The sequence below is a fragment of the Hippocampus zosterae genome, chromosome 13, assembly GCF_025434085.1.
Source record: "Hippocampus zosterae strain Florida chromosome 13, ASM2543408v3, whole genome shotgun sequence".
In the NCBI taxonomy this organism is placed as follows: domain Eukaryota; kingdom Metazoa; phylum Chordata; class Actinopteri; order Syngnathiformes; family Syngnathidae; genus Hippocampus; species Hippocampus zosterae.
Window position 1 is genome coordinate 21,689,414 of NC_067463.1, and position 25,637 is coordinate 21,715,050.

A 25,637-nucleotide genomic window follows, 5' to 3' on the forward strand; every position below is an offset into this window, starting at 1 on the left:
AACACAAATTCCCCTTACTGCTGCAAAAAATGTTTTGAACACATTTGAATGGCATTTTGTGTGACTTGGTTTAATTTGCTCTACTTGCTATGCGCTCTTTGGCCTGCTAGAGGCGGTGTGGTGCACGCATGCCGACAACACCCCAACCAAGTACTGTATAGTTAGTACATTTAATTTCAACGACCAGAAGAAGAAAATTGAACTTGAACTACATAAATTTGACGAAGCACCAAGGATGAGTACAGTATTGTTATATTTTCTGTTTGTATGTTTTCTAAAACTAATTGTGTGAATATATGACAACTAAATGTATTTCTATGTTACTTCCGAGTGCGCACCTGGAGGGGAAAAAAAAGAGAACCAGCCCCGGGTTTCGCTCGGATAGCCCGCCCGGGGCGCTCTTCTGCCGCCCACGTTAACGAAAACACGCGACACACTGAAGCTGACGTCATGAAGCTCTGGGTAAGACCGACAGCACTGAATAAAATACACTGAAGTTGAGACATCTCAAAAAATCATGAATCCAAATCAACTTAAGTGGAATTCAAAATCACGCCTCAATGAACACTGTATCAGTCTGTCTGTCGTATACTGCCCCCAGGTGGGCAAGGTGAGAACACCAGAAGTCACAGTATTAACTTTGACTGTTTATCCAAAACAAAATCACTTAAAAAATAAATGTAAAGTACAATATTATGTAGTTTTGTTTTGTTTGTTGTTTTCCACATTAAAATACAGTTGCAAATGTGTATTTATTTATTTGTGTGTGGCGGGGGTGAGGGGGGCGTATGAGGGGACAGTTTCAGGCATTCTGGGAATATTTCAAGGCACCAATGTTGGAGACAAATGAGTCAGACTTTATTTCTGATTGCATCCCAGCTTACACCCCTGCCGACACCTTTCACGGGGCACAACAACAACTAGGAAACACTTCATTTCTCTACTCGTCAGGTGACACGTCTCATTTTTGTTCAAACGTCACTGCATGCTGTCAAATGTACTTCTTTGCCACAAGAGGGCTACAGAGAGTTTTGCATCCTCACCTTCTCATAAACTATTCCACGGTAGGCGTGTATTCAGTATTAGATGGACTGTGTGTAGAATGTAGTTGTTTGTAGAGTGATGTGTGCAATGTTTCAAGGAGCTGGTGGCTCCTGTTGTTGCTCAGGGGGGGTGCCACCTTTGGGTCTCTCTCATCCTGCCCCAAACTACAATGTGAGTAGGCCTCATATTTTATTTTATTTTTATTTGGCTCTTTTAGTTATGAACTGAAAAAAATGTGATCAACAAATGAAATACATTAAGAGCACACATTTTACTCCTATTTGGGTATTTTGTCCATATTTAAAATAACATTGTTAGCATGTGCGTGGTCCTATCTGGTGATACTTGAGTAGAATTTACTCGTACGCTGAATACCAGCAGTATGTTGATGAGCATGTTTCAACGAGATGTCAAAGAGGAGGCGATTTGTTGGCGTGTCCACCTTTGTGCCTGTCTGCGTTTGTTTTAGCGGTCATTTGCGAGGGATTATGCTCGTCTCAATCCTTCTTTATCCCGCAGCTCAGTGTCACAACTCAAGACTACTCGCTCACTCACTTACATGCCATGCTGACTTTCCCTGACATACCACCTCCAATGCATTACTACTTTGGCTACTACCGCATACCGTACGTTATCTGCGTTAACCATGTTTTTTTTCTGCAATGTTTTGGAAATGACATCGGAGTGACGCAATGGGTGAGCTGTGCTGACATCACAACGCAAGCAGTGAAACGGGGTCATTGTATTGAATGTTTTTAGTCTGTCTTAATGCCTATTTGTTAATTTTGGTGCAGAGTTTGGTTGAGTTCTCTGGTTGCTTCTGTTTTGAATGCAGATGACATGAACGTGAGGACCCAAGTGGGAATGAGTGTGGATTTTTAAGAGGCACAAAACAGAAAAAGGCATGAGGTAAGACAAGTTCTTATAGTATGGCTATGCCAAGTTGCCTTTTTGAGAGTTTTCACACACTTAAAAAAAATGGAGCAGCACCTGAATACAATTACATTTAGCAACATGAGGTTTGTTGGGTGTGTTTATCATGAGTAGAGCCACCAAAAAGTTTGAAGAAGCCATACCTGAATTTACACTGTAAGTCTGCCGTTCTGCTTTTAAGTTTACATTTGGGCTCGCGACACCACTCCAGAATTTTCCGAATAATTCAACCATCAAAGACAGTGTCACTCAGCAACAGTAGCCCCACAAAAAGTCTCAAGAATCCTTGCCTGAAAACAGGCAAGAAGTCTACCACTTTGGTTTGAAGAAGCCATTTTGGGGCAGAAACACCCTCCAATTTTTAAAAACCCTTATCAAGCCCCCAAAGACAGTTTTACCGAGCAAAATGAAATTGAGTAGAAAGGTCGATCATTGGGAGACCCACACAAAGCCATGCTTGATATCAGAAACGCAAAAATTTGCTATCGCTGTTTGAAATGTCCATGTTGGCTCAGCAGTGCCCTCCAGAATTGTTTTAAAATTCCTCCCTCAAGACATTTTCCTTTAGGCGCATGAAAAGTGCTAGCCACGTGTATGTTTTGTGGCCCTAGTACTCCCCCTCCTCACCACCCAAAAAAAAAAACCAAACTCAAAACACCATGCCTGAAAAGACATGTGAAGTTTTGGTGTGAAGTTTTTTTTAGGGTTTTTCTTCTCCGGGAATTCTTCATTGATAAACTACCCCTGTAAATTTTGTCCGATTGCTACCAAAGTTGAAACATGTACACAAAATGAAAACAATTCATGCGGCGGTCCCGTGGTTGTGTGTCTTGCATGCTAAACAGTTCCTCTTTAAAACTACAGGCCCCCCCTCACAGCCCCTTCCAACCACCTCGATGCCCACCGACAATAAAAGCTCTCATTCCATTGTACCAAATCATTAATAGAACAGACATGCAAATAACTTTTCCGGCTCTTCTCACTTTTTTTTTTTTTTTTAATGAAAAGAGTCTTTTATGGGATGCTGCATTGATGGAGTGTTGCCATGGTGAAACCTTTGTTACCCCCAAGAGCACACTACCCAGCTAGCATGTTCTGTGGAAAAAAAATGATTTGTTCCTTAAATCTATTTGGAAACATCATAAATGATGTTAATAATAATAAAAGGATGCCGAAAGAATTCATTTGTGTCGGTGCATCGAAAATATTTCAGTACATGAATATGGAAATATTTCTTTACGTGCTATTGGACTGCAATGGTGTACCTAATGAAGTGTCCCAAGGAGTATTTGTTTCACTGTAAACGTTTTGGGGGAGGGGTCAATAAATATATTAAAACATCTATATATCTATATCTATACAAATGTGATGACAATGTGTGTGTCTGTGTGTGTGTGGTGGTGGGGGTGGGGGGCGTAAATTCTGGCTCCGGCCTTCTTGTGTGGAGTTTGCATGTTCCCCCGTGCCTCTGTGGGTTTTCTCCGGGTATTATGGTTTCCAAAAACACGCATGGCAATCAACATTAGCAATAAATTAGCGCGAGCTGCGCCGCTTAGAAGAAAACAACATGTCTGCTCAATCGGCTGTTGGCTGTTTGCCGCAACAAAACAACACAGACACGAAGACGCGGCCGCAGACGGTTTGTCGCCTTATCTGGCGTGGCCAGAAACGCGAGCTTGACATGCATGTTGACCTCCTCGCGTGACACATTCGACACCCAGGAAGTGGCCCCGGCCCGTCGCCGTAATCTCACGTCATCCTGCACACGGTGCGGGTCCAAGATTAGATTGCAATTGAGATGCATTGCCCATTTGGGCACATTGAAGAAAGCGCGTCGCTAACCCGAACAGGAGCACCTCCCGAGGCAAGGGAGCAGCCCTCCGGAATGAATTGAAGAGTCGATTTTAACCTGTAAGCAATTCATATTGCGTCGGTGCATTGAAACTTGAAAATGTTCCACCGATTCATTTTCATTCGTTTTAGGGGGCTGCCATTATGGCCAATACTGCCCTCTGCTGTTGACTGAAATTGACATCAAAATGCCTTCGGGCTCGCATTGCCCAACCCAGGTGCACTGTGATTGCTCGTTACGTCAGCCTTTAAACACCATGATGTCATTTTTAGTCGACAGCAGAGGGCGGTATTGACCAACATGGCCCCCGTCCCTGAGATGGATAAAACCAGATGGATTATGCTACATATTGCCTATAAAAAGAGAGTGAAATGTGACGCCATGGAAAATGTGGGTGCACCACAGAAAAAAAAGTTGGGAGTCTAGAGCCCTGACATGAATTCAAAACAAATACAACATAATTTATATACATGTTTTCATACATAGACAAAGCATCCCTTTTAAAATGAAAATGAAAGTAAATGTTCAATTAAAATCATTTTTCCAAAGATGGTCAGAATCAAAAGCAACTCAAAGCAAAAACATGACTACATAAATGCACTGACATTTTAAAAAAAAAAACAATTCCAAACAAATTCCTCAATAAATAAACAGCTCTCATTGTCAAATGAATAAAACCTGGCTCCGCCCCCTTTTTTGGGGTGAGTCAGCATCCGAGGCTCCCCCCCGTCGGGAGCGCCCATAATGCCATCTGCCTGGTCCTCATTCGTCATCCCTCCAGCCCCCCCCCCCTCCCTCCTGCCTCCCTCCCTCCATCCATCCCTCCATCCATCCGTGCTGCACAGGCTCAAAGGCAGCGAGACGACGTTTACTTGAGAACAAGAGGGATGTGACGGGGGGGCGGGAAGAGGAAGAGGCTATTCCCAAGTATTTACAAGTGAGTCACATGATGATGATGATGATGATGACAATGTTGACACCTTCTGTTTTGATTCCTTGCTACATCCCGGTTGCCATCCACTTTGTTGCAGACGTTCCCATTTTGTTATTTGCCAGCCTGGAAGAGGGACTGGCCGCCCGACAGGATTACATAAGAGCAGAGTGTGTGCATGTGTGTGTGTGTGTGTGTGTGTCCGCTGAGGCGGCTGTGCAGTTGTGTTTGTATTTCGCAAGCCCGGCTAACGGAACATGGCTTTTTCATCCTTGTTTTCAAGTAGGTAGCTCATCTGCCAAAATGTACGGTTGTTTCCGGAAGAGTCGGCTTTCGGGTACCAGATGTGTAAAAGTGGTCATGCTTTAAAAGTAGTAAATACATATTCAGGAGAGAGATTCCGGGAGATTCTGTTGCAGAATCTCGACCATAAATTTGGATATGTCTTTGCATATCCACAAAAGCTCTCCAGGACATAAACCAATTTATTAGTAGCTGTTCTGCCTACTTGCACTCTTGTTTTTGTTTAACCAGCCCAGCTGTGTCAAATGTCTTTTTTTTTTTGTGTATGCTATGGGCCGCTGAAACATTTATGGTGGGCCACAATGGCCCTAGAGCCATAGTTTGGACACCTCATCATATATCAAATACCAAGCCAAAATATGCATGTGAGGGGCAGGTGTTAGTTTTGTCCACATTGGAGTTGCCATCCCTATGTTCTTCACTGTAGTATCTGTGACGTTGTATTTCGGTGGCTTTAAAAGTCCGTGCCCGGTCTGGTGAGTGACGTGGGAGCCAGTGAAAGACGGTGCAGAGTTTGCGGCGTTTGCTCAAGATAGCTTGTGCTTGTCGCTAACCTTTAGCGTGATTATTAAATTTGGATATGTCTTTGCATATCCACAAAAGCTCTCCCGGACATAAACCAATTTATTAGTAGCTGTGGTTTCTATTTTCTCATTTTGCCTACTTCCACTCTTGTTTTTGTTTCACCAGCCCAGCTGTGTCAAATGTCATTTTTTTTTGTGTATGCTACGGGCCGCTGAAACATTTATGGTGGGCCACAATGGCCCTAGAGCCATAGTTTGGACACCTCATCATATATCAAATACCAAGCCAAAATATGCATGTGAGGGGCAGGTGCTAGTTTTGTCCACATTGGGGTTGCCATCCCTATGTTCTTTCTTCACTGTAGTATCTGTGACGTTGTATTTCGGTGGCTTTAAAAGTCCGTGCCCGGTCTGGTGAGTGACGTGGGAGCCAGTGAAAGACAGTGCAGAGTTTGCGGCGTTTGCTCAAGATAGCTTGTGCTTGTCGCTAACCTTTAGCGTGATTATTATGCGTTTATTTTCCTACCGTTAATTCAATAAAGCAATTGAAAGCGTGCCCATCCTTGACTACCTGAAGAGGGATTACAATTAGTTCTCGCCAGGGTTATAATCATTTGATATTTTCCCCCGAAGAGTTTTTAATTGCATTTTGTTGTTGAGATGTAGTTACTTTATGTTTTTTTGCAGTATTTTTCATTGGAGTAGTGGTGCCGTGGCAGAGATTGTCCTCATGGCGTTCGAATCTGACAATTGGCAGTGAACACATCGCATGACCTCATTGTAGCGCTAATTCAAACCAGACCGCAATAACACTTAGTGGTCAAAGTACACTGAGGAAAACAAATGCAAGATAATAAAGGACGATGAAAACATACAGTGCAGTTAAGCCCCCGCGGCTTTTTTTTTTTTTTTTTTTTCCAGCCTGTTGTGGCCCTGACGCACTTTCCATGGTCTGTCTGCTAACAAAAGTCACTTTGTGAATAAAAGGACGCTCTGAGAGTCAAGCTGGCTGCTACTGGTGCATTCTGGGTAAGGCGTTTATTTTTGGAGCCGGCACAGATTGTCCCGCTTTCTGCTTTTCTCATTTATTATGTATCAGCCCCGTCGAGAGTGCTTCTTAAGAGCAACTCGCAGCAGGATGGCAGCTGCTCCCAAGGAAGTGGGCGTGTCCACTTGGACTGGGCGTTGAAGGTGATGTGCGGCTTGGAACATTTGGGAATGTGTTGTATGAGATAAAAGCAACGGAGCTCGACGCTAAATGAGGTTTGTGTCTGTTTTTATTGGCAAGTTGCTTGGTAGGGGTTAGTGGTGCGCTACCTCGTCGGGGGTCGGAGGGGGTTGCCATCCAGTTGTACGCATGCACCAAATCTATTGGGGGTATCGAAGGGTGTGTGCTGCTTAAGGAAAAGATTGTTCACCAACATGAAATGAACAAAAAGCTGCATGCTTTCAAGTTTGTATTTTTTTTGTCCCATCCCTGTGACGGGGTGCACCTAATTTTGTCTTAGTTTTGAAGGGGGTGCGTAGCTTAACACGTTTTCTAAAACGCTTTCCTGCAACCTAAGCTCAATGTAGATGCTTTGCCTGTGTGTTGAAGGGCATGTGGAGCTGAAAAAAGTTTTACAAGGTAAAATTATCAGAGCTACGTGCTAAATTTGGTTTGTTTTGATTTTTAGGTGTTGGGTTAGGGGGGTGGGCTGGTGCGAGGAATAGGCTGAGCCAATTCTGTCAGGGTGTTGATGGGGTGCATCAAATTTTGTGAAACACTTCAAGTGAAAATAAAATCTTTGGGAGGGGGGTTGGGGGCACAGTTCGGAATGCTCCAACTCTGTTGGGGTGTTGAAGGAGGTGCGCACGTGCCAGGGATTGAAAAGTTTGAAAACGACTGTTTTCAACCCAAAATCAACATATTGGAACTCCAAGTTTTTTGTTGTTTCTTTTTGGGGGGGTGGGTTGGAATGATGGTTTGTAGGGTGTTGCGCTAGGGATAGGAGTGAACAAAGTTTGTCAGGATGCTCAAAGGGTTGCATGGCTAAAAAAGTTTCAAAATGGCGATTCTACAATATCACCAGGAGTCTTCCTGCGCCAACATCACTGTATGGGAGTGTTGAATCTAATTAATCTCATCACTGAGTAAAAACGAGTGAAACCGCATGTGTTGCTTGACACTTTTGTCCCGAGTCCTTTCCTGTCTGTGACGGGATAATGACAGAAGGCGCACCCCCCCCCCCTCCCCAAAAAATAATCTACTCACGGCTTGAAGCAAGTCATCATGAATGCTGTTTGTCTGTCTAGCAGGGCTCAGACAAATAAGAGGCAGATCCGCGGCGGACTCTACCGAGTCCCGCGTTTAGGATGGCCGCTGACGCCGTCAGCATTCCCAGCCCGGTGGTGCGCCAGATCGACAAGCAGTTCTTGATCTGCAGCATCTGTCTGGAGCGATATCACAACCCCAAAGTGCTGCCTTGCCTGCACACTTTCTGTGAAAGGTGAGTTGTTTTGATTTGATAACCAAACAGCTTTGCCCTGAACAATACTTTTCCTAGCTTAATGGAAAAGGACAGTAGGATGCTAACGGTTAGCATTGATACTTGCGATTTTAGATCTTATAACCTAATATATACACATATATATAACCTAACCAATATAACCTAAGCCCTGTACAACTCCATTTAAAAAAAATTAATCTAAAATGAAGTGAGATAATATGGTTGCGTAAGTGTGCACACCCTGTCATGACTGTTATGAAGCCGCGCTCAGAATTATCCGCACACTTTCAAACTCATCGGCGCACACCTGCCACCAGTTCACACGTCTCCGATGAACCCCAACTAAAGTGTTTTTTGACGTATTTTTGCTTTCGAGCAGAAGTCACGCATGTTGCGTTCATGGTGTGTGGTTGAGGGGGTGGAGGATGTGTGAAATGCTATCTCTCGTTCTTATATCTCTGTAACACACAAAAGCCTGGCATTTGCACGGGTGTGTAGACTTTTTCCATTCAACTTTAAGTGGAGAAATATCGTAAGAAATATACTGTAAATTTGACAGAGAATATTGTGTTCAATATTAAAATGAAATGTCATGTAAATTGCCAAATCTGCCGTTAAATAAATTGATACAATTAAATCGAATCAAGGAGGAATCATTCTGGTGAAATGTAAAAAATAGAAATATAATAGAATATAGATATAATATATAATAGAAATATTATATAATATTTCTATTATTATATATTTTATTTATATATATATATAAAAAAAGCACCATTGAAGACTTATCCCGTTGATAAAAAATGCATTTTCGGTTTATTGAAGACTCCAAATTGTCTTTGATTCTGATGAAAATACAATACAATACAATACAATACAATACATGCTGATTTACTGTATATGGGTTCATTTACTTTGTGTCTCCCCCCCCCTCCCCCCCTGCCCCCTCGCAGGTGCCTGCAAAACTACATCCCGGCCCACAGCCTGACGCTGTCGTGCCCCGTGTGCCGCCAGACGTCCATCCTGCCCGAGAAGGGGGTGGTGGCGCTGCAGAACAATTTCTTCATCACCAACCTAATGGACGTCCTGCAGCGCTCGCCGGGCCATCATCGCCGGGCGGGCGCCGGCGGGCGCGAGGCGGCGGCCGTCCTCAACGACATGGCCACCGTGGCGTCGGGGCGCCTGCTCTCCTGCCCTAACCACGGAGGCAACGTAAAAAGCAAGCCTTGCTCAACGACGACGCATTCTAACAACATGATGAGATGTGATTTCCTTGCGTTCTCAGGTGATGGAGTTCTACTGTCCGCCGTGCGAGACGGCCATGTGTCGAGAGTGCACGAGCGGCGAACACAGAGAACACGCCACCGTGCCGCTGAAAGACGTCGTGGAGCAACACAAGGCTTCGTTACAGGAGCAGATGGACGTCGTCAAGAGGAGGTACGCCTGAGATTTTTGTCAAAAGAATTCCGGGGCCTTGTTGGACATTTTCTAAAAACAACTCGTGATCAACCGACTTGTGTCCTCCAATCAGCATCACAGGTACCCTCAAACTTGTAATGAGTCAGTCCGGTGGGTGATGCGTTGTGTACTTCGCTAAACGGGGACCAGAGGAAATAAAAGATAGGGATACCTCGGGAGTTCAGAAAAAAAAATGTCAAAAAGGATCAATCCCGTTGTGTCACGTCCCGTGGTTGCCAGCAGAGGGCGGGCTTTCTGCCCGCCGTTTACACACCTGTCACCCATTAGGGGGAGTAATTGCGCAGCCTTTATTTGGACGCTCTGGCAGTCTACTCACTGCCGGAGAATTCCACGCCGTGCCAAAATTTCTCTCGCCCAATTCCTACTTGCATTTATTCATTGCCTCTTAGCCTTGTGCTGTATTTACGCGTCGTTGTTTCCTCTTGCGAGTGAAACTTATATTCATTATTCTAATCTGACCCTCCTTGCCATCTTTTTCCGCAAGCGTTTTCTGTTGTCCTTTTATTTAATCCCTGGTCCCTATTTTGACCAGCGCTTTTTGTTATTCTCCCTGTCGGGTTATTTTGTGTTCGTTATTAAAGACTCGGGCACAACGTGATACGTTGAAGTCTACTGGAAATACAGCGTGGAAGCAGTTGATCCCATCTTTGTGAATCACTGCACTCCCAGTTTCTGTCCTCGGGAAAAAAAAAAGTTTTTTATTTTTTATTTTATTTTTGTCAGGTTGCCGGAGATCGACGGCGCCCTACTGATGCTTTCGGAGGTCCTGCAACGCCTGACCGGTCGAAAGAGCGCCATCGAGAAGGACATCCACGCCGCCTTCGACGAACTGCAGAAGACGCTCAACGTACGCAAGAGTGTCCTGCTCATGGAGTTAGAAGTCAACTTTGGCCTCAAGCAGAAGGTGAGCTCACCTCAAAATAGTCTTTGTGTAAAGGTCAAAGACTAGTTTGCCTTCGACTAACCAAATACACTTTTTTTTTTGGAGGGGGGGGGGGCGTAGCAGTTAGAGTCCTCCATGAAGCAGGTTTTTAGCAATCATCAAGGAGTTTTCGTAAACATCATTGACAATTGAGTCGTCAATGAATCCGACTTAATGTTTGTTTTTGGAAACATCAAAGACAATTTTGAGTCCTCGTTAAAAACCCAAGATAAGTCTTTTTGTAAACGACAAGACACTTACTTGTGAGTTATCCCTGAAAATTCACTGGAGTGCTAATGCTAATCATACATTGAGAGAAGAGGCCTGCAGATTGTCACCCCCCCCACCCCACCCTCTCGGCGAGCTCGCCCACTCCCCATCCCCAAAACCAATCATTTGCTTGGCTTGCCGTCCTCTGGAGTTGAATCACATGCTGATGACTCACCATTGACTCTCCTCCCAGATTGAGGAGGTTGGGAGTGGGGCCAGGCTTGGTGGGTGGAGCGAGCTCGCGTTCCGTCAGCTTGTAGATAGATGGAGCCAGTGTACAGGGTGCACTCGCAGGGTGTGTCACACGGCATCCAAGTCCTTCAAGGGGTACCGCGGTGTCTTTGGGGAGGGTTCAAAGACCGTGCCGTGCGAATGGACTTTTGGAGCGTGAGGGAAAATGCGCAATGGCCTCAGGCGGTGAACCAGAAGAAGAGTGTGACAGGCTGATTCACGTGAGTTCGCTTTGGTATTTGGTAAAACAACAGGACGGTGTCTACGGGATTCAGATTTTTCTTTTTGCTGTCTTAGATAGCCACTTGCAGACTGCGTATTTGTGTTTTCAAAAGAACTTAATAGCAGGTCCGGCCTCTAATAAAAGAGTTTTTTTGTTTGTGTCCCGGCCCGGCTTGCTGACGTAATTAATACACAACTATAGAACAATAGTGCCCCCTGCTGGTTGTCTCAAAACACACTTTGCGTTACTTGGAGCCTAAATTGTCTTTGTGTTCACTGAAATGTGCACTCTTAATCGTTTTCAGCGTCAATGAAAACACCCCAAATTTGTATGGCGGCCTTATTGACGACAGCATTTGCTTTGATGGTTCCTAAAACATACGGTGCACTCGGTTTATAGAGGACAATAACGTGTCTGATAAAAGCGCATGTTAGGTTTGCTGAAGACTATGAATTGTCATTTCTTTTTACATTAGGGTCACTGCAGACTCTTATTGTTGTTTGATATTTTCAAAAACTGGGACAGCATGTTCAGCTTGTTGGTGACGCGAAATTGCCTTTGATGTTTACTAAAATCAAGTCGGTCTGGTTCGCTTGATTGTCGTTGACTATAAATGCGTGTTTGTTTTGCTGTAGGCTAAATTATCTCTGAGGTTTCCGAAAACACATACGTTAGGTTCGCAGAATCAGGAGTCATTAATTGAAGACTCATTATTGTATTTTAGGTCTACAAAAAACTGTGATGTTTACAAACACCCCATCTGTTAGCACCGCGTAACCCTGCCGACCTACTGCCGGTTGTTTGTGTGCAGGTGCTGCAGGCTCAGCTGGACAACCTGCTGCAGGGACAGGACGGCATCCGCAGCAGCTGTGACTTCACCGAGCAGGCCCTGAGCCACGGCGGCGAGGCCGAGGTGCTGCTGGTCAAAAAGCAGATGAGCGAGCGCCTGGCGGAGCTGGCGGCGCAAGAGCTCCCCTTGCGGCCCGGCGAGAACGACCAGTTGGACTGCCGCTTGGAGACGGAGGGCGTGAAGAAGTCCATCCACAACCTGGGCAGCGTGGTGACCACCAACGCTGTGGCGTCTGAGACGGTGGCCACTGGCGAGGGCTTGCGGCACTGCGTGGCGGGGGTGCCCACCTCCATCACCGTAACCACCAAGGTTAACGCCGCGCAGCGATTCACGATGTACTGTGTTGCCACACAAGTTTGTCTCATCTTTCCCCATTGAAATTATTTAAAGACACATATACAGTATGTTGTGAGGCATTTTATAGTAAGAAAACCCAAACCGATTTTGTGCATCATGATTTAACGCTTCGATTCAAATAATTGTGCTATTCTCTCCTTGGCCACTGGAGGGCAGTATAACACAGTCCGGCAGAAACAAAAAAAGTGCCACCATGACTAAAGTAAACTTTTTTCAATGCTTCTTTTTTTTTGTAATTTAAAAAATATGTATATGTTATTATTTTTGAGTCGATTCCAAATCTTGCCCTTGTTTTTTTTTCTCCACCCCATCAGTATTTCATAATAATAAAAGGTAATAAGAAGAAACGTGAGGAATTCCTAGATGGTGTTTCTTTGCTTCTGTAAAGCACGATGAATTTTCCTTGTGTCTCAAACGAGCTCTACAAATCAAGCCGCCTTTGTCTTTTCCTCAGGACAAAGACGGCGGGCTTTGCAAGATGGGCAACGCCGTCCTGACGGCGGAGATCTCGGCGGCCGACGGCAGCAAGGGCGACGGCGAGATCCTGGACAACAAGAACGGCACCTACGAGTATCTGTTCACTGCTCCAAAAGAGGGCACCTTCACATTGTCCCTGCGCCTGTACGAGGAGCATATCAAAGGCAGCCCTTTCAGGACCAAGGCCAGCAAGTCGGCGGACCCTTCGGCGGCGTCCGACGACGTCAAGAAGAGGCTCAAGTCGCCGAGCGGCAGCGGGCACGTCAAGCAGAGGGCCATCAAGAGGCCCGCCAGCATGTACAGCACCGGGCGCAGGAAAGAGAACCCCATCGAGGACGACCTCATCTTCAGAATCGGTACGCGCTTTCATTTTTGTAAACATCCAAGGACGGCACAAAACGGCTGAACGGCCAATCAACATTCAATGCAAGGACTCATTTTGTGCATTTTTTTTTTCTCACAAAAGTCAACTCACTCAAAATGATATTTTTCAGGTGCGATGTTTGTTTGTTTTGTGTAACAAAAATTGTTAGGCCTTTTTTTTTTTTTTACCATAAGTGTCTTATGGAAGACATATTGAATGTGGCACGCATTTTTTTAAATGTTTGTTTTGAACAAATAAAACTTTCTGACAGTTTCGTGTAGACGAGTCAAACTTGCGGGTTTCTCCTTTCCCAATGCGCAGGCACCAAAGGGCGAAACAAAGGCGTGTTCACCAATTTGCAGGGCGTTTCCACATCGGTGGGAAAAGTGCTCATTGCAGACAGCAACAACCAGTGCGTGCAGGTACAAAAGCTACAACGTTTTTTTTTTTTGTCGTAAGCAGTCATGTTTTTATCACGACATACTACAGCTGTAGCTGAATTTTTTTCCACAGAAATTACAGTTTTGTCTCTGTTAATATCTTGTTCCCTGAATACTACATGATTTTCCAGTCATTTTAATGAGGTACAACTGAAAAGAGCTAAAGATTGTCTGCCCCCCCCCCGACAGATTTTCTCCAACGAGGGCCTGTTCCGGAGTCGCTTCGGGGTGCGGGGCAGGACCCCCGGTCAGCTGCAGCGGCCCACGGGTGTGGCCGTTCACCCCAGCGGCGACATCATCATCGCCGACTATGACAACAAGTGGGTCAGCATCTTCTCCAGCGACGGAAAGTTTAAGGTAAGCCGGGCAACGTTTGACCTGCTCGTGGAAAAAAAATGTTACAGGTATTTGTAATATCACTGGTTTGATGTTTGAAGTTTATTTTTGTTTTCATTTATCCCCCATTATTCGTTGAAAAACTCACCGATAAATTTTTGTGTTCAAGGCCAAAGCATTTAAAGCAGGGGTGTCCAAACTTTTTGCCAAGGGGGCCAGATTTTATGTGGTAAAATGTCGGGGGGCCGAAGTCTCCTGAGTGCAAATTGATTGATTTGAAACATAAAATGTATCACCATGACTTTTCAAGAGTCACAAAACCTTTGACTCGAACAACAGGGAAATGAACAAGCAATACACATATCCACAACTGCAAGGATCATTTGAAATATGACATATCAGTCAATATAAACACGGAGTGATGTCTTGTTAACTCGTGAGTGATGCCCCCTAGTGTCTAAATTACTCATTTAGTGAATGCTATTACTCATTTAGCCACTAGAGGGAAGCAGTACTCTATGAAACATCACTCACCAGTCTACGAGACCTCAGTCAATGCAACACGTGTTCCATTGTGCCCAACCTGCGGGCCAGACGGCACTGATTTTATGACAGGGGCCGAGGGCCGGATGAAATTCCACCGCGGGCCGGATTTGGCCCCCCGGCCGTAGTTTGGATATGCCTGATTTAAAGCATTACTATGCCGCGATTTTCTTGCATCTTGGTGCCAAGCAACTGTATTGAGATCACTTGAGGAGCTTCATTTCAACAACAGTAGTGCTTTGGTGCCAATGTGGTGCCCGGGAACGATGTTGAGGTGGAATGGGGAGTCTCACTAAGGCAAAAACGATGTTGAAATGAGTTGAGGAGCTTCAGTTTGACAACAGTATTGCTTTGCTGCCACCTTGTGACTTCTTGTTGTCAAGGAACTCTGTTAAAGTGAATAATGGATCTTTTAATTTGGGCCAAAATAGTACTTTGCCTCCATCTTGGTGTCAAGGTAGTATCTACGTTGATGGGAATTTAGGTTCTTCAATTCAACAAAATGGATGCTATCTCGTTGTGAGTTTTCATTTGGACAAAAACTGAGCTTTGCCTTGCTTGTAGGATCAAGAGGCACTTGAAAGCCTTTTTAGAGTGGGCGAATTACTCATGGATTTTAGCCATTTGTGAAAGGACTCGGCCCCGACCTCCCACGAATAGTCTGGAGTCTCAATTTTTATTTTTTTTTATTTTTTGGGGGGGTGTGGGGGTATAGAACAAGATCGGCACGGGCAAGCTGATGGGTCCCAAGGGCGTGTCGGTGGACAGGAACGGTCACGTGATTGTGGTGGACAACAAGGCCTGCTGCGTCTTCATTTTCCAGCTCAACGGCAAGATGGTCACCAAGTTTGGTAACCGCGGCAACGGCGATAGGCAGTTTGCAGGTGACGGCAAACAGACCGCACGCGCACCTTCTCGTCAACATCTAAGACAATTTCTTACCCTTCGAAACAGTTTAGAGTTTTGATACAAAATCTCATGTGCATGTTTTTATTTTATTATTATTTTTTAAACCAAATGCCAAATAAAATGTCATGTCTTAAATGGACTAATGTGCAAGTCTGTCCACTGAGATGGCTTTTAAACTGTTTTTATTCAACTTGTTTCGATTTTTTTTTTCCCTGCCATTCAGGGCCTCACTTTGCTGCCGTCAACAACAACAATGAAATCATCATCACGGATTTCCACAACCACTCAGTCAAGGTAAGGCGTGTTTGACCAGCGCACCCATTTGGGATCGCTTCGGAACGAATGGCGGGAAAATGTGTCGCAGGTGTTCAACACGGAGGGGGAGTTCCTGTTAAAGTTCGGCTCCAACGGCGAAGGCAACGGTCAGTTCAACGCCCCCACAGGGGTGGCCGTGGACGTCAACGGGAACATCATCGTGGCGGACTGGGGCAACAGCAGGATCCAGGTCAGTGCTCGACGGGGGCTTCGTTTTAGTTACTTTTTATTTTGTTTGGAGTGGTTGTTTTTGAGCAGGTTTGCTAGTTTTTATTAATTTGTGTGGAAAATTAAGCTTCACGGTAAGTATTGGGTAAATATTCACCAAATATATGACTTTAAAAAACATCCACAAATGAAATACAGGTACTGTGTAACAGTCCACCGATTTGGTGTTCGATATCAGCACATATTTGCAACGTATCGGATAGGGCTGCCGATACCAGCCACCGATACTGCACTCATTCATTTTCCGAACCGCTTTATCCTCCCAAGGGATCGCGGGGGTTGCCGGAGCCTATCCCAGCTGTCTTCGGGTAGTAGGCAGGGGACACCCTGAATCGGTTGCCAGCCAATCGCAGGGCTCACAGAGACAAACAACCATTCGCGCCCACACTCACACCTAGGGACAATTTGGAGTGTTCAATGAGCCTGCCATGCATATTTTTCGAATGTGGGAGGAAACTGGAGTACCCGGAGAAAACCCACGCAGGCCCGGGGAGAACATGCAAACTCCACACAGGGAGGATGGAGCTGAAATTGAACCCGGTACCTCTGCACTGTGAAGCCGACGTGCTAACCACTACAATACTTAAATCCCCGAACTAAAAAATTAAATCAAATGAGTAAGTCCCCCTCGCAAGCAGTTGGTGCTGTACTGTGCCAATCTGAAACTCTCTTGGGGAGTACCCAAGTGCGCATTGTCAAACTGGTATCGGTCTGAAAAAATTGTGGTATCGACCGTCGCTAATCGAGGATAAGCGGAACAGTGTCCCAATGGAGCCAGCAGATAGAAAAAAAACTGTTTTTCTCCTTACTTAAGACGATATTCGTGTCAGGTGTTCGACGGCAGCGGTTCCTTCCTGTCCTACGTCAACACGTCGGCCGACCCGCTGTACGGCCCTCAGGGTCTGGCGCTCACTTCGGATGGACACGTGGTGGTGGCCGACTCGGGAAACCACTGCTTCAAAGTCTATCGCTACTTGCAGTAGCACCCACATGCGCTCCCCACAATAAACTATGACACACACGCGCACAGTAGTGTGTGTGCACTCACGTAAGGAGCGGATTTGAACTCGTCCACCGTCACCTGTGCCACTGGGACTGCCTGTTCTTTTTTTTTGGAGGTATTTTTTTATTGTTGTTTTTTGTGCTTTTAGGAGTCACTTAAAACCAACGTACACATTCCATTGGAGAATTTTGCCTGATGACTTAAAAAGTATTGTACCAAGGAGTATTAATGCTATGATGAAAAGGGGGAAATAAAGGGTAAAACCAGGAAAAAAATTGCTACAATGCAAAGAAAAAAAACGATACAAAAGAGGTTAAAAAAATATATAATCATCCCAATTTTTTTTTTCTCTCAAGATGACTTTATTATTATATTCATATTATGACTGTTCTCGAAAAAAATCGGACTTTTTCTTGAAACATTACGATTTTAGTCACGTGACATTAAAACTTTTATTGTCAAAAATGAACAATTATAAAATAATCCTTAAAATCATACAACTTTATTCGGGTCACATTTAATCATTTTTACTCCTCAATTTTCCTCGGAAATTGTGATTTTTCTTACGTAAATCATTTTTTTTCTTTCTTTATTCTCATGCCATTTTCCTTGTAATTTACTAATTTACTCTTGTGAATATTTTGACTCCCCCCCCCACCCCCCTCTTGTCAAACTACAACTTTATTCTTATTGTACATTTTTTTTCTCCCCTTTTCATCATGGCCCGAATAGCCCTCGGTTGCTTTACTGAGTCACTAAGTGCAATCTGCTGTGTTGTGACGCCTTACACCTTTGAACAAAAAAAAATATTTGACTCGAATTACGTACTAATAAAGTATATTGTAGCAAATAAATAGTTTAACCGTACAGAGACTACAGGCTGCAATGTTTTTGAAGAGGATATTTTTTTTTCTACCCATTCTTATTAAATTATGTTTTCCATTTTCTTGTTTATCTTTCACTTGATGTCGAATGGAATTAAAGTGCCCACTGGACAGAAAAGAAAACATTGTTTCTGATGTCTTTCTCTCATGATGATTACATGCTGTAGAAACATCCTAATTTGACAAATTAAAATTTTTGCTATTGACATTAAACACACTATTACTATTTGAAATATTTGATCTGCTTTTTGATAATATAACACTGATTATAAAATGTATTGTGCTTTTTTTCCTCTTTATGACTTCTTTCCTATTTGCAACGGGTTTTTTTTTTTCAAATTTACAACCTGGCTGACTTTTTACCGTAAATTATGATTTTATCCTCAGTAATTAGATTAATTATTTTCTCATATCATTACAAATTCATCATTTTATGACATGACAACTTTATAAAAACTGAGTTACGATTTTGATATCTAAACGTTATAATCACATTCGGAATTTACAATTACATTACAATTTTATCATCGTCATATTTCAAATTCTCTCTTAAAATTAAGGTGCTTTGATGATCATCGGATCCATAACACTTAAACAATAAACAGTTTTGCCGGATTTTGAAGAACAACAAAGAGTTGTCTTCCTAGATTTTGATCAGATAAACATGCAGTGCTGTTATCCTTTGTCAACATGACTGATGAAAAGTGACAAGCATTAAGATAAACGCATTTCTTTCTGACACATATTTCATAACAAAAACACGTGACTGGGTTAGCTTGGTCTCATAATCTAACAGTAGTAGCTATGGTTTCCGGGATACACTTGAATGCGACACAGTGCGGTCCATTGAGGGGACCTCCGCGGGAAATTCAGAAGCGCCACAGCACTCGATTTTCATTTGGAGCTAAAACAAGTATAAGACAAAAACGTTTTAACGACATTGTGGCATTAACGATAGTGTACTATTCTAGGCGACCTAATCATCAAAATGGTATGGTATTTTTGGTGTTTCTAGTACGGTTTAGACGAGTATTGAGCTTGAAGTGACGTCTTACGGATTTCATTTACTCAAAATACCTCCGTTTTTACTTGAATGACAGTACCGAATTGTTGAAGTCATTTAATTTGTGTTTGTATTAAAAAATAGCGATAATGTCAACTTTTCTGAGAAAATGGTCGCTGAATTGGGAGTTGGTAGTTAGCGTAAATGGATGCCACCTGTCGCAAATCAGCGTCGTCTCAACACTGAATTTCATTTTACGTCTTTACTAGATTCAATATAATGAAATGTGAAAAATTATTGTGTTTTAAAAAAATATATATATTTTGGTATTTTAATTATCACTGCTATTTCAGTCCAAAAAGAAAGGACTAAGTTTGGAGGAGAAGAGAAGTCGGATGATGGAGATTTTCTTTGAAACAGTGAGTAATAGTTGATGACATATACACAAATCTTCACAAAAATAATGGTTGCCGTCTTTTTCTAATACACAATAAAATACTTATTTCTATTGCTGTTGTAGAAGGATGTATTTCAGCTGAAAGACATCGAGAAGATTGCCCCTAAAACAAAGGGAATAAGTAAGTAAATTATAATCCACAATCATAAAAAGCATTTAAAAATGACCACGTTAACTACATTGATATGTAGCAGTGCTACACCATGCAGAGAAACGACAGCTCTGTGTTGTATAAAAGTGCATTTGCTTCAACAATAACAATGTAGTTGGCCGGGCTGGGCCCTGATTAAAAGCACATGTTTTTGAGCCCCTTACTCGGGCATGAAGTCGTTACTTATTGACGACGGGGAGAGGAGGGGAAGAGGGGCGTTTCCTGCAGATCCTTCAATGTTTTCCCAATGTCCTACTGCTGGTGTTGCTCTGAACACTTTTTTTTTTAAAGAAGTGTCACATTTCAGATGTCATTCTGGCTTGGTTACATTCTCCCCAAATGCCTGACAGGCGGCAGATGTTTTTGCTTTGTTGACATTAGAGAGGCACACACATTAAAAAAAAAAAAAAAGGAAAAGAAAAAAAACATTCCGTCGGCAGTCAAATGCGAGCCAATCCAATTTTCTCATAGAAAATTACAGAAATGGAGATCATCGAAATCGGATTGGCTTTGTTCTTCTGGAATAAGTTCATTGTTGTTTTAGTAAAACTGATGAAGGAAATCAATGATTCGGCACATTTTATCAAATGAAATACTGAGCTCTCCAAGTACCACCGTAACAGCCGGGGGGATGGAAAAGGGCGCCATGTCGTGTGATGTCGTGTCTGTGACGCCTTTTCAGCGACCATGACGGTGAAGGAGGTGCTGCAGAGCCTGGTGGATGACAACATGGTGGACTGTGAGCGTCTGGGCACATCCAACTACTACTGGGCTTTCCCCAGCAAAGCTCTGCACACTCGCGAGCTCAAACTGGAGGAGCTGAACAAACAAGTGAGCGCACATGGAAAAAAAAAAATACATTCTGAATTTGATAACTTCTCTCTTTCGGGCCCTTGATGTTAACGACAAGGAGGATGAATTACAAGCAGAACACGTGCCAATTTTAGAATACTTTTTTTTTTTTACAAAAAAGAAAAAAAATGGCAATTATTATTTGTAGATTTTATTATCGTCCAATCGATTAATCAGTTGTGGCCTAGGATTCTGCTAATGGAAGGTGCAGTTGAATGCAGGCCCATATTGATCTAGTTTACTCCCTGAATGGGTTGCTGCTTTTTTTCCCCGAATTGCAATCTAACTGTAATGCAAGACTGTTTATATTCAAAGGTGTCAGAGGCAAAGCAGCGCCAAATTTCTCTGCAGGACGCGATTGGAAAAGCCAAAGAAGGACGTCAGGATACAGTAAGAATACACGTTTGCGAGCAGATCAAATGTTAAATGTGCTCACAAGTAGATTGACCGTGCGTGTGTGCAACTGTGCATGTGTAGAAAGAGAGGAGCGCCATGTTGAAGGAGCTTCAGGCTCTGAAAGACGAGCGAGCTCAGCTGCAGACCGAGTTGGACAAGTACAAGGATTGCGACCCACAAGTTGTTGAACAGATGAGTGAGTACTAGTGACTAGCTTGGCCAATTTAATTGGCCAGTACTGGCTATTTTAGAATAAGCAAAAATCTGGCAATTTATTCCTTTTTTTTTTTTTACGCATTAACACATTGCAATGTAGCTCAAGAATGATGAAATGATGATGAAAAGAAAGAAAGAAAAGTAAAATAAACCTTCCAACCTTTGCTTACAACATACCTTTATTGTTGTAAGCATGACAAAAAAAATTATTTGTTATATATATTTTTTTTAATTAATCATCAGATTAATATGTTTTCGGACATTAAACTCAGAAAAAATCAGTAAAATATCAGCAACAATTATTAACAAACTGATGTCATGACAGTGGCGGCCCGGTAGTCCAGTGGTTAGCACGTCGGCTTCACAGTGCAGAGGTACCGGGTTCGATTCCAGCTCCGGCCTCCCTGTGTGGAGTTTGCATGTTCTCCCCGGGCCTGCGTGGGTTTTCTCCGGGTACTCCGGTTTCCTCCCACATTCCAAAAACATGCTTGGCAGGCTGATTGAACACTCCAAATTGTCCCTAGGTGTGAGTGTGAGTGCGAATGGTTGTTTGTTTCTGTGTGCCCTGCGATTGGCTGGCAACCGATTCAGGGTGTCCCCCGCCTACTGCCCGGAGACGGCTGGGATGGGCTCCAGCACCCCCCGCGACCCTAGTGAGGATCAAGCGGTACGGAAGATGAATGAATGAATGAATGAATGTCATGACAGTCACTTCCCCTATTTTCCGTGACGGGGCATCTATTTGAGAGAGCCGTTTATTTTTCCTTAAATGAATGGTACACACTAATAGAACCGAATCGGGTCTCTGTTAAGAGGGTCACCATTTGAGGAAATGTGGGAGGCTCTATTCACAGAGATTCTATTCACCATGGTTTGGATTTTCTTCCTGAGCCCTTGATTTCTCATAAATGAATAAATGACTCACCACCCAGTGGCTAATCGGGGTATAGCATTTATTTATGCACGCCATGGTCGCCATCCAAAGGAAATGCGGTCATGAACCGATGGGGCATCTCTTTGAAGATGGCATGTGCTTATCGTAAGTGGGTAGCACACCCGACGACAAATCAGGGCACAGCATTTCGTCTTGGGATGGTCAATAATTTGACGAAAGACGCTATTGAACTCATCCTTTCCCTGATGGGGTTTCATTGAAAAGGAGGTGTTTATTTTTAGTAGATAATCGGCTCACCCAGCGACTAATGGCATTTATTGTTGAAGGACGATTATAGAAGAAAAATAGGATCCTGTCTGTCAGTGAAGCGAGATCATTATGTTAACTGCCTGTGTTTTTCCTGATGCAGGCGTCTATTTGAGGGAGGTGTTTATTTGTTTTTTTTTTTTTATAAGTGGATGACACACACACACATTCTAAAGGACATGGCATCCATTTAAGGCTTGGCTAACATTTGAGGAAATAAGATAATTACACGAGCAGAGCATTTTCTTCCTGCTTGGCCGTCCATCTCGAGACGGGCGTTTATTTTATTTGTTGTTTGACACACCCCACGACTAATCAAGGCACGGCATCTGCCTACATCTTTTTTTTTTTTTTTTAATTTCACCGACGGGGAGCATCAATTAGCGGGATGTGTCTTTTTTTTCCTCAATTGAGTAGGCATCTATTTGAAGGCGAGTCATTTTCATGTCTCGTAAACTCACGTAACCTGTAAGTTAGGCATCAGTTGCGCAGCGTGACGCCGACAGATGTGAGAGAACACCGTGTTCACCTCGCGTTACTGGAAGGCTTATATGATCCAAATTTTCTCACTGCTATTGGAGATCAATCAAATGTATCAAACAGAGAATGCATTTTTTATAAAGCGTGTCATGCACATTGTTCATTCATTCATTCATTCATCTTCCTAACCGCTTGATCCTCACTAGGGTCGCGGGGGGTGCTGGAGCCTATCCCAGCTGTCTCCGGGCAGTAGGCGGGGGACACCCTGAATCGGTTGCCAGCCAATCGCAGGGCACACAGAAACGAACAACCATTCGCACTCACACTCACACCTAGGGACAATTTAGAGCGTCCAATCAGCCTGCCATGCATATTTTTGGAATGTGGGAGGAAACCGGAGCACCCGGAGAAAACCCACGCAGGCCCGGGGAGAACATGCAAACTCCACACAGGGAGGCCGGAGCTGGAATCGAACCCGGTACCTCTGCACTGTGAAGCCCACGTGCTAACTCATGCACATTGGTTTCTTTAAAAAAAAAAAAAAAAGAGGGGAATAAAATATTGAACTTTCCGTTCATTTTTAGAGTATTACAAATAGCATTTGGCACTGATTTGATGGAATTTTCCATATAATGTGAATATACGTAACATATATCTTATCTTATCTTACACATGGATGTAAATTTCGATATTCATTTGAAAAATATCAGACACACCCTTTTTTTTTTTCTTAATGCATTACCGTTGTAGTGGATACAGATACTTGAAACCAAAAACAATCGGGAGTCAAGTGCCAGAAAAGCGTGATCGGGACATCCCTTCGTAATATGAATCTGGTTTCACAATGTAAACTCATTAGGACTTTTTTCTGCCTTGGGGACTGCCAACTCGCTCTGTCATTACCGTAAAGTCATCCACAAACCAGTTTGCCTTTTCTCGCTTTGCAGGAAAATCAAACATGGTGGCCAAAGAAGCCGTTTCGAGGTGGACAGGTGAGTCACTTTCCAGCACACCCTGCTTGCAATTAATTTCAAAGGAGCACGAGTGCGGCTCGTGAAACGAGCGACGCGTGAAGACGCTCTCGTTTTCTCTCTCTCTGTCCTATTATTGACTCCCCAAGTGTAACCGTGGTGACGGTCAAAACGCCTCTCGGTCTGTTTGACCGAGCTGGAAGTGAACCAAAAGCAAAACAGGAAGTGAAAGGTGAAGAAAGTGGGGTCGGTTTGCCATTGAATTGAATGATACGCGCATATTCAAACAAGAAGACGAATTTAAAAAAAAATGGGGGGAAAATACAGCTGATCTTTTAAATAATGGCTTTATGAAAATGGAATAATTTTCTTCCATTTCTGGCACATACATTCATTTCCAAGGTGCCGAAATAAACAGAAAGGAAAAACGGAAAACAAAGCGCACAATTACAATACAGTATATCCAAGGCCCCGCTACGAATTAGCCGCCGAAACGGGTCGCTAGAGTAGATGGAACAGAAAGTAAACAGAATTCCGCTGGTGGCGGGCACGCATTTACCCTTTGGCTCGACTAGTTTGCCGCTTAAATGGGTTGCTGTAGAAGCTGAAACAGAAAGCAAACAAGATTCCACCAGTGGAGGGTACAATTGCAATCATGGCCAATACGTTTGCTGCCTAAAAGGGTTGCTGTGGAAGCTGCAAGATAAAGTAAACTAGTTGCGGTAGGGATGTTATCCAGACCCCGAAAACGTTTGTTGTCCAAACACGCTGCTGAGTACGATGAAACAGAAAGTAAACGGGACTCCATCAGTGGTAGACCGCTTAAACGGGTCGCCATAGAAACGGGATTTGGAGGACGCCTAATACCTAAACGGGTTGCTGAATCAGCTGAAACTGAAAGAAGCGCAATCAGACCCGGGCGGAAAAACCTTTGCGCTTTCTTCCTGCCCCCCCCCCCCCCCCCCGACAGAATCATGGCTTACCAATTCCAAGAACGCGATCAACCCCTCTGCCCCCCGACTAGGCGTACCCGTCACACCACCCACATTCAAAAATGACTTTTTCTGTTTTTTTTGTTTGTCTTTCCAGACAATGTTTTTGCCATCAAGTCGTGGACCAAGAAAAAGTTTGCGTTCGATGACAGCCGCATCAACAAAGCCTTCGGGATCCCCGAGGACTTTGACTACCTCGACTGACCACTCTCGGATTCTCCGGTTGAAGGACGCGCGTCTTGTGTTGACCAGACGGATCTCATCGGCTCATGTTTGACTCGTTCGCGCAACCGGAGACGGTACAAAGAGCGTCCATTAGCGGGTTAGGCGACAAAAACTGTTTTGCACCTGTTGCCAAGGAGATCCGTCGTCGTCGTTGAATTTTCCTTTTTCGATTGTTATCGCAGGCTTCCATTCGTTGCCACTTGACAACGCAAACGATACTTCTGCAAAACGAGATGCGGATCGGCGGTGTGTTTACTCAAATAAGTTCAATGAGTCTACGCATGTACTCCAGAGTTCTATTTTTCCACCGCTTACGCCATAAAAGACGTGACTTTTTATTTATTTTTTTTGCTTTACGATACGCCAAGCGGCTTTGTGACTGCAGTGAAAATGTGCTGACCCTGTAAAGTAGCTTAAGAGATAGAGGAGAGGGGGGGGGGGGGGGGGGGGAGAAAAATATCCATAAATGCCTGAGTGCAGGTTTGTTTGGACACACCCACCCGCCGGCGTAACATCGCTCGTGTGTGTACTTGCCCAACCTGTCGTCGCCGCCGATCGTCGCTCTCTTTCGTGCTGAATTTACGGGCGGATCAGGGAAGCGCACTTGGAACGCTCACATGGTGTTATCTTATTGAGCAGATGAGGAACGGGACCTCCCACCTCCAACCTGTCATCTTCCAGTTTGGGATGCGCAGGGATAAATCAATAGTAGAGCGTTCTCGGTCCAGGAACTACTTATTTACCGGCCAGAAATGTTTCCGAGGATTCCCGTCAGAATTCCGGTCA

The 25,637-nt window shown here is 43.9% G+C and overlaps 2 protein-coding genes across 5 annotated transcripts; both read left to right on the forward strand.

Moving 5' to 3' along the window:
- The first annotated feature begins 167 nt into the window (after window positions 1-167).
- Window positions 168-17,728, forward strand: trim2a (tripartite motif containing 2a). 3 transcript variants are annotated; one of them, XM_052083407.1, is made up of 14 exons: window positions 169-462; window positions 1,142-1,215; window positions 7,886-8,076; window positions 9,030-9,288; window positions 9,362-9,513; window positions 10,279-10,459; window positions 12,013-12,360; window positions 12,863-13,241; window positions 13,571-13,671; window positions 13,879-14,046; window positions 15,284-15,458; window positions 15,701-15,771; window positions 15,842-15,982; window positions 16,851-17,728. In XM_052083407.1, the coding sequence occupies exons 3-14, from the start codon at window positions 7,943-7,945 to the stop codon at window positions 17,001-17,003; spliced, it is 2,262 nt and encodes a 753-aa protein (XP_051939367.1). In that variant the 5' UTR covers window positions 169-462; window positions 1,142-1,215; window positions 7,886-7,942; the 3' UTR covers window positions 17,004-17,728. The 3 variants fall into 3 exon arrangements, 2 of the variants coding, with proteins under 2 accessions (XP_051939367.1, XP_051939368.1); XM_052083408.1 differs by having other exon boundaries at window positions 170-462; window positions 15,284-15,452; XR_007965903.1 differs by lacking the exon at window positions 15,284-15,458 and having other exon boundaries at window positions 168-462; window positions 16,851-17,075.
- A 928-nt stretch (window positions 17,729-18,656) lies between these two features.
- mnd1 (meiotic nuclear divisions 1 homolog (S. cerevisiae)) lies at window positions 18,657-25,058 on the forward strand. 2 transcript variants are annotated; one of them, XM_052085250.1, is made up of 8 exons: window positions 18,657-18,898; window positions 19,264-19,329; window positions 19,431-19,488; window positions 20,201-20,349; window positions 20,686-20,760; window positions 20,848-20,962; window positions 23,611-23,655; window positions 24,724-25,058. In XM_052085250.1, exons 1-8 carry the CDS (start codon window positions 18,896-18,898, stop codon window positions 24,828-24,830), a joined length of 618 nt encoding a protein of 205 aa, XP_051941210.1. In that variant the 5' UTR covers window positions 18,657-18,895; the 3' UTR covers window positions 24,831-25,058. The 2 variants fall into 2 exon arrangements, with proteins under 2 accessions (XP_051941210.1, XP_051941209.1); XM_052085249.1 differs by lacking the exons at window positions 19,264-19,329; window positions 19,431-19,488 and having other exon boundaries at window positions 18,662-18,898.
- Window positions 25,059-25,637: the final 579 nt, after the last annotated feature.

Excerpts from the sequence above, each read along its gene's own strand:
- trim2a (XM_052083407.1), top strand. The coding sequence starts at position 7,943 with ATGGCCGCTGACGCCGTCAGCATTCCCAGCCCGGTGGTGCGCCAGATC. Across the intron at positions 9,514-10,278 it reads ATGGACGTCGTCAAGAGGAG|GTTGCCGGAGATCGACGGCG; the intron begins GTACGCCTGAGA and ends TATTTTTGTCAG. Across the intron at positions 15,772-15,841 it reads TCCACAACCACTCAGTCAAG|GTGTTCAACACGGAGGGGGA; the intron begins GTAAGGCGTGTT and ends AATGTGTCGCAG.
- mnd1 (XM_052085249.1), top strand. The coding sequence starts at position 18,712 with ATGGTTTCCGGGATACACTTGAATGCGACACAGTGCGGTCCATTGAGG. Across the intron at positions 20,963-23,610 it reads ACAAGTTGTTGAACAGATGA|GAAAATCAAACATGGTGGCC; the intron begins GTGAGTACTAGT and ends CTCGCTTTGCAG. Across the intron at positions 23,656-24,723 it reads AGCCGTTTCGAGGTGGACAG|ACAATGTTTTTGCCATCAAG; the intron begins GTGAGTCACTTT and ends TTGTCTTTCCAG.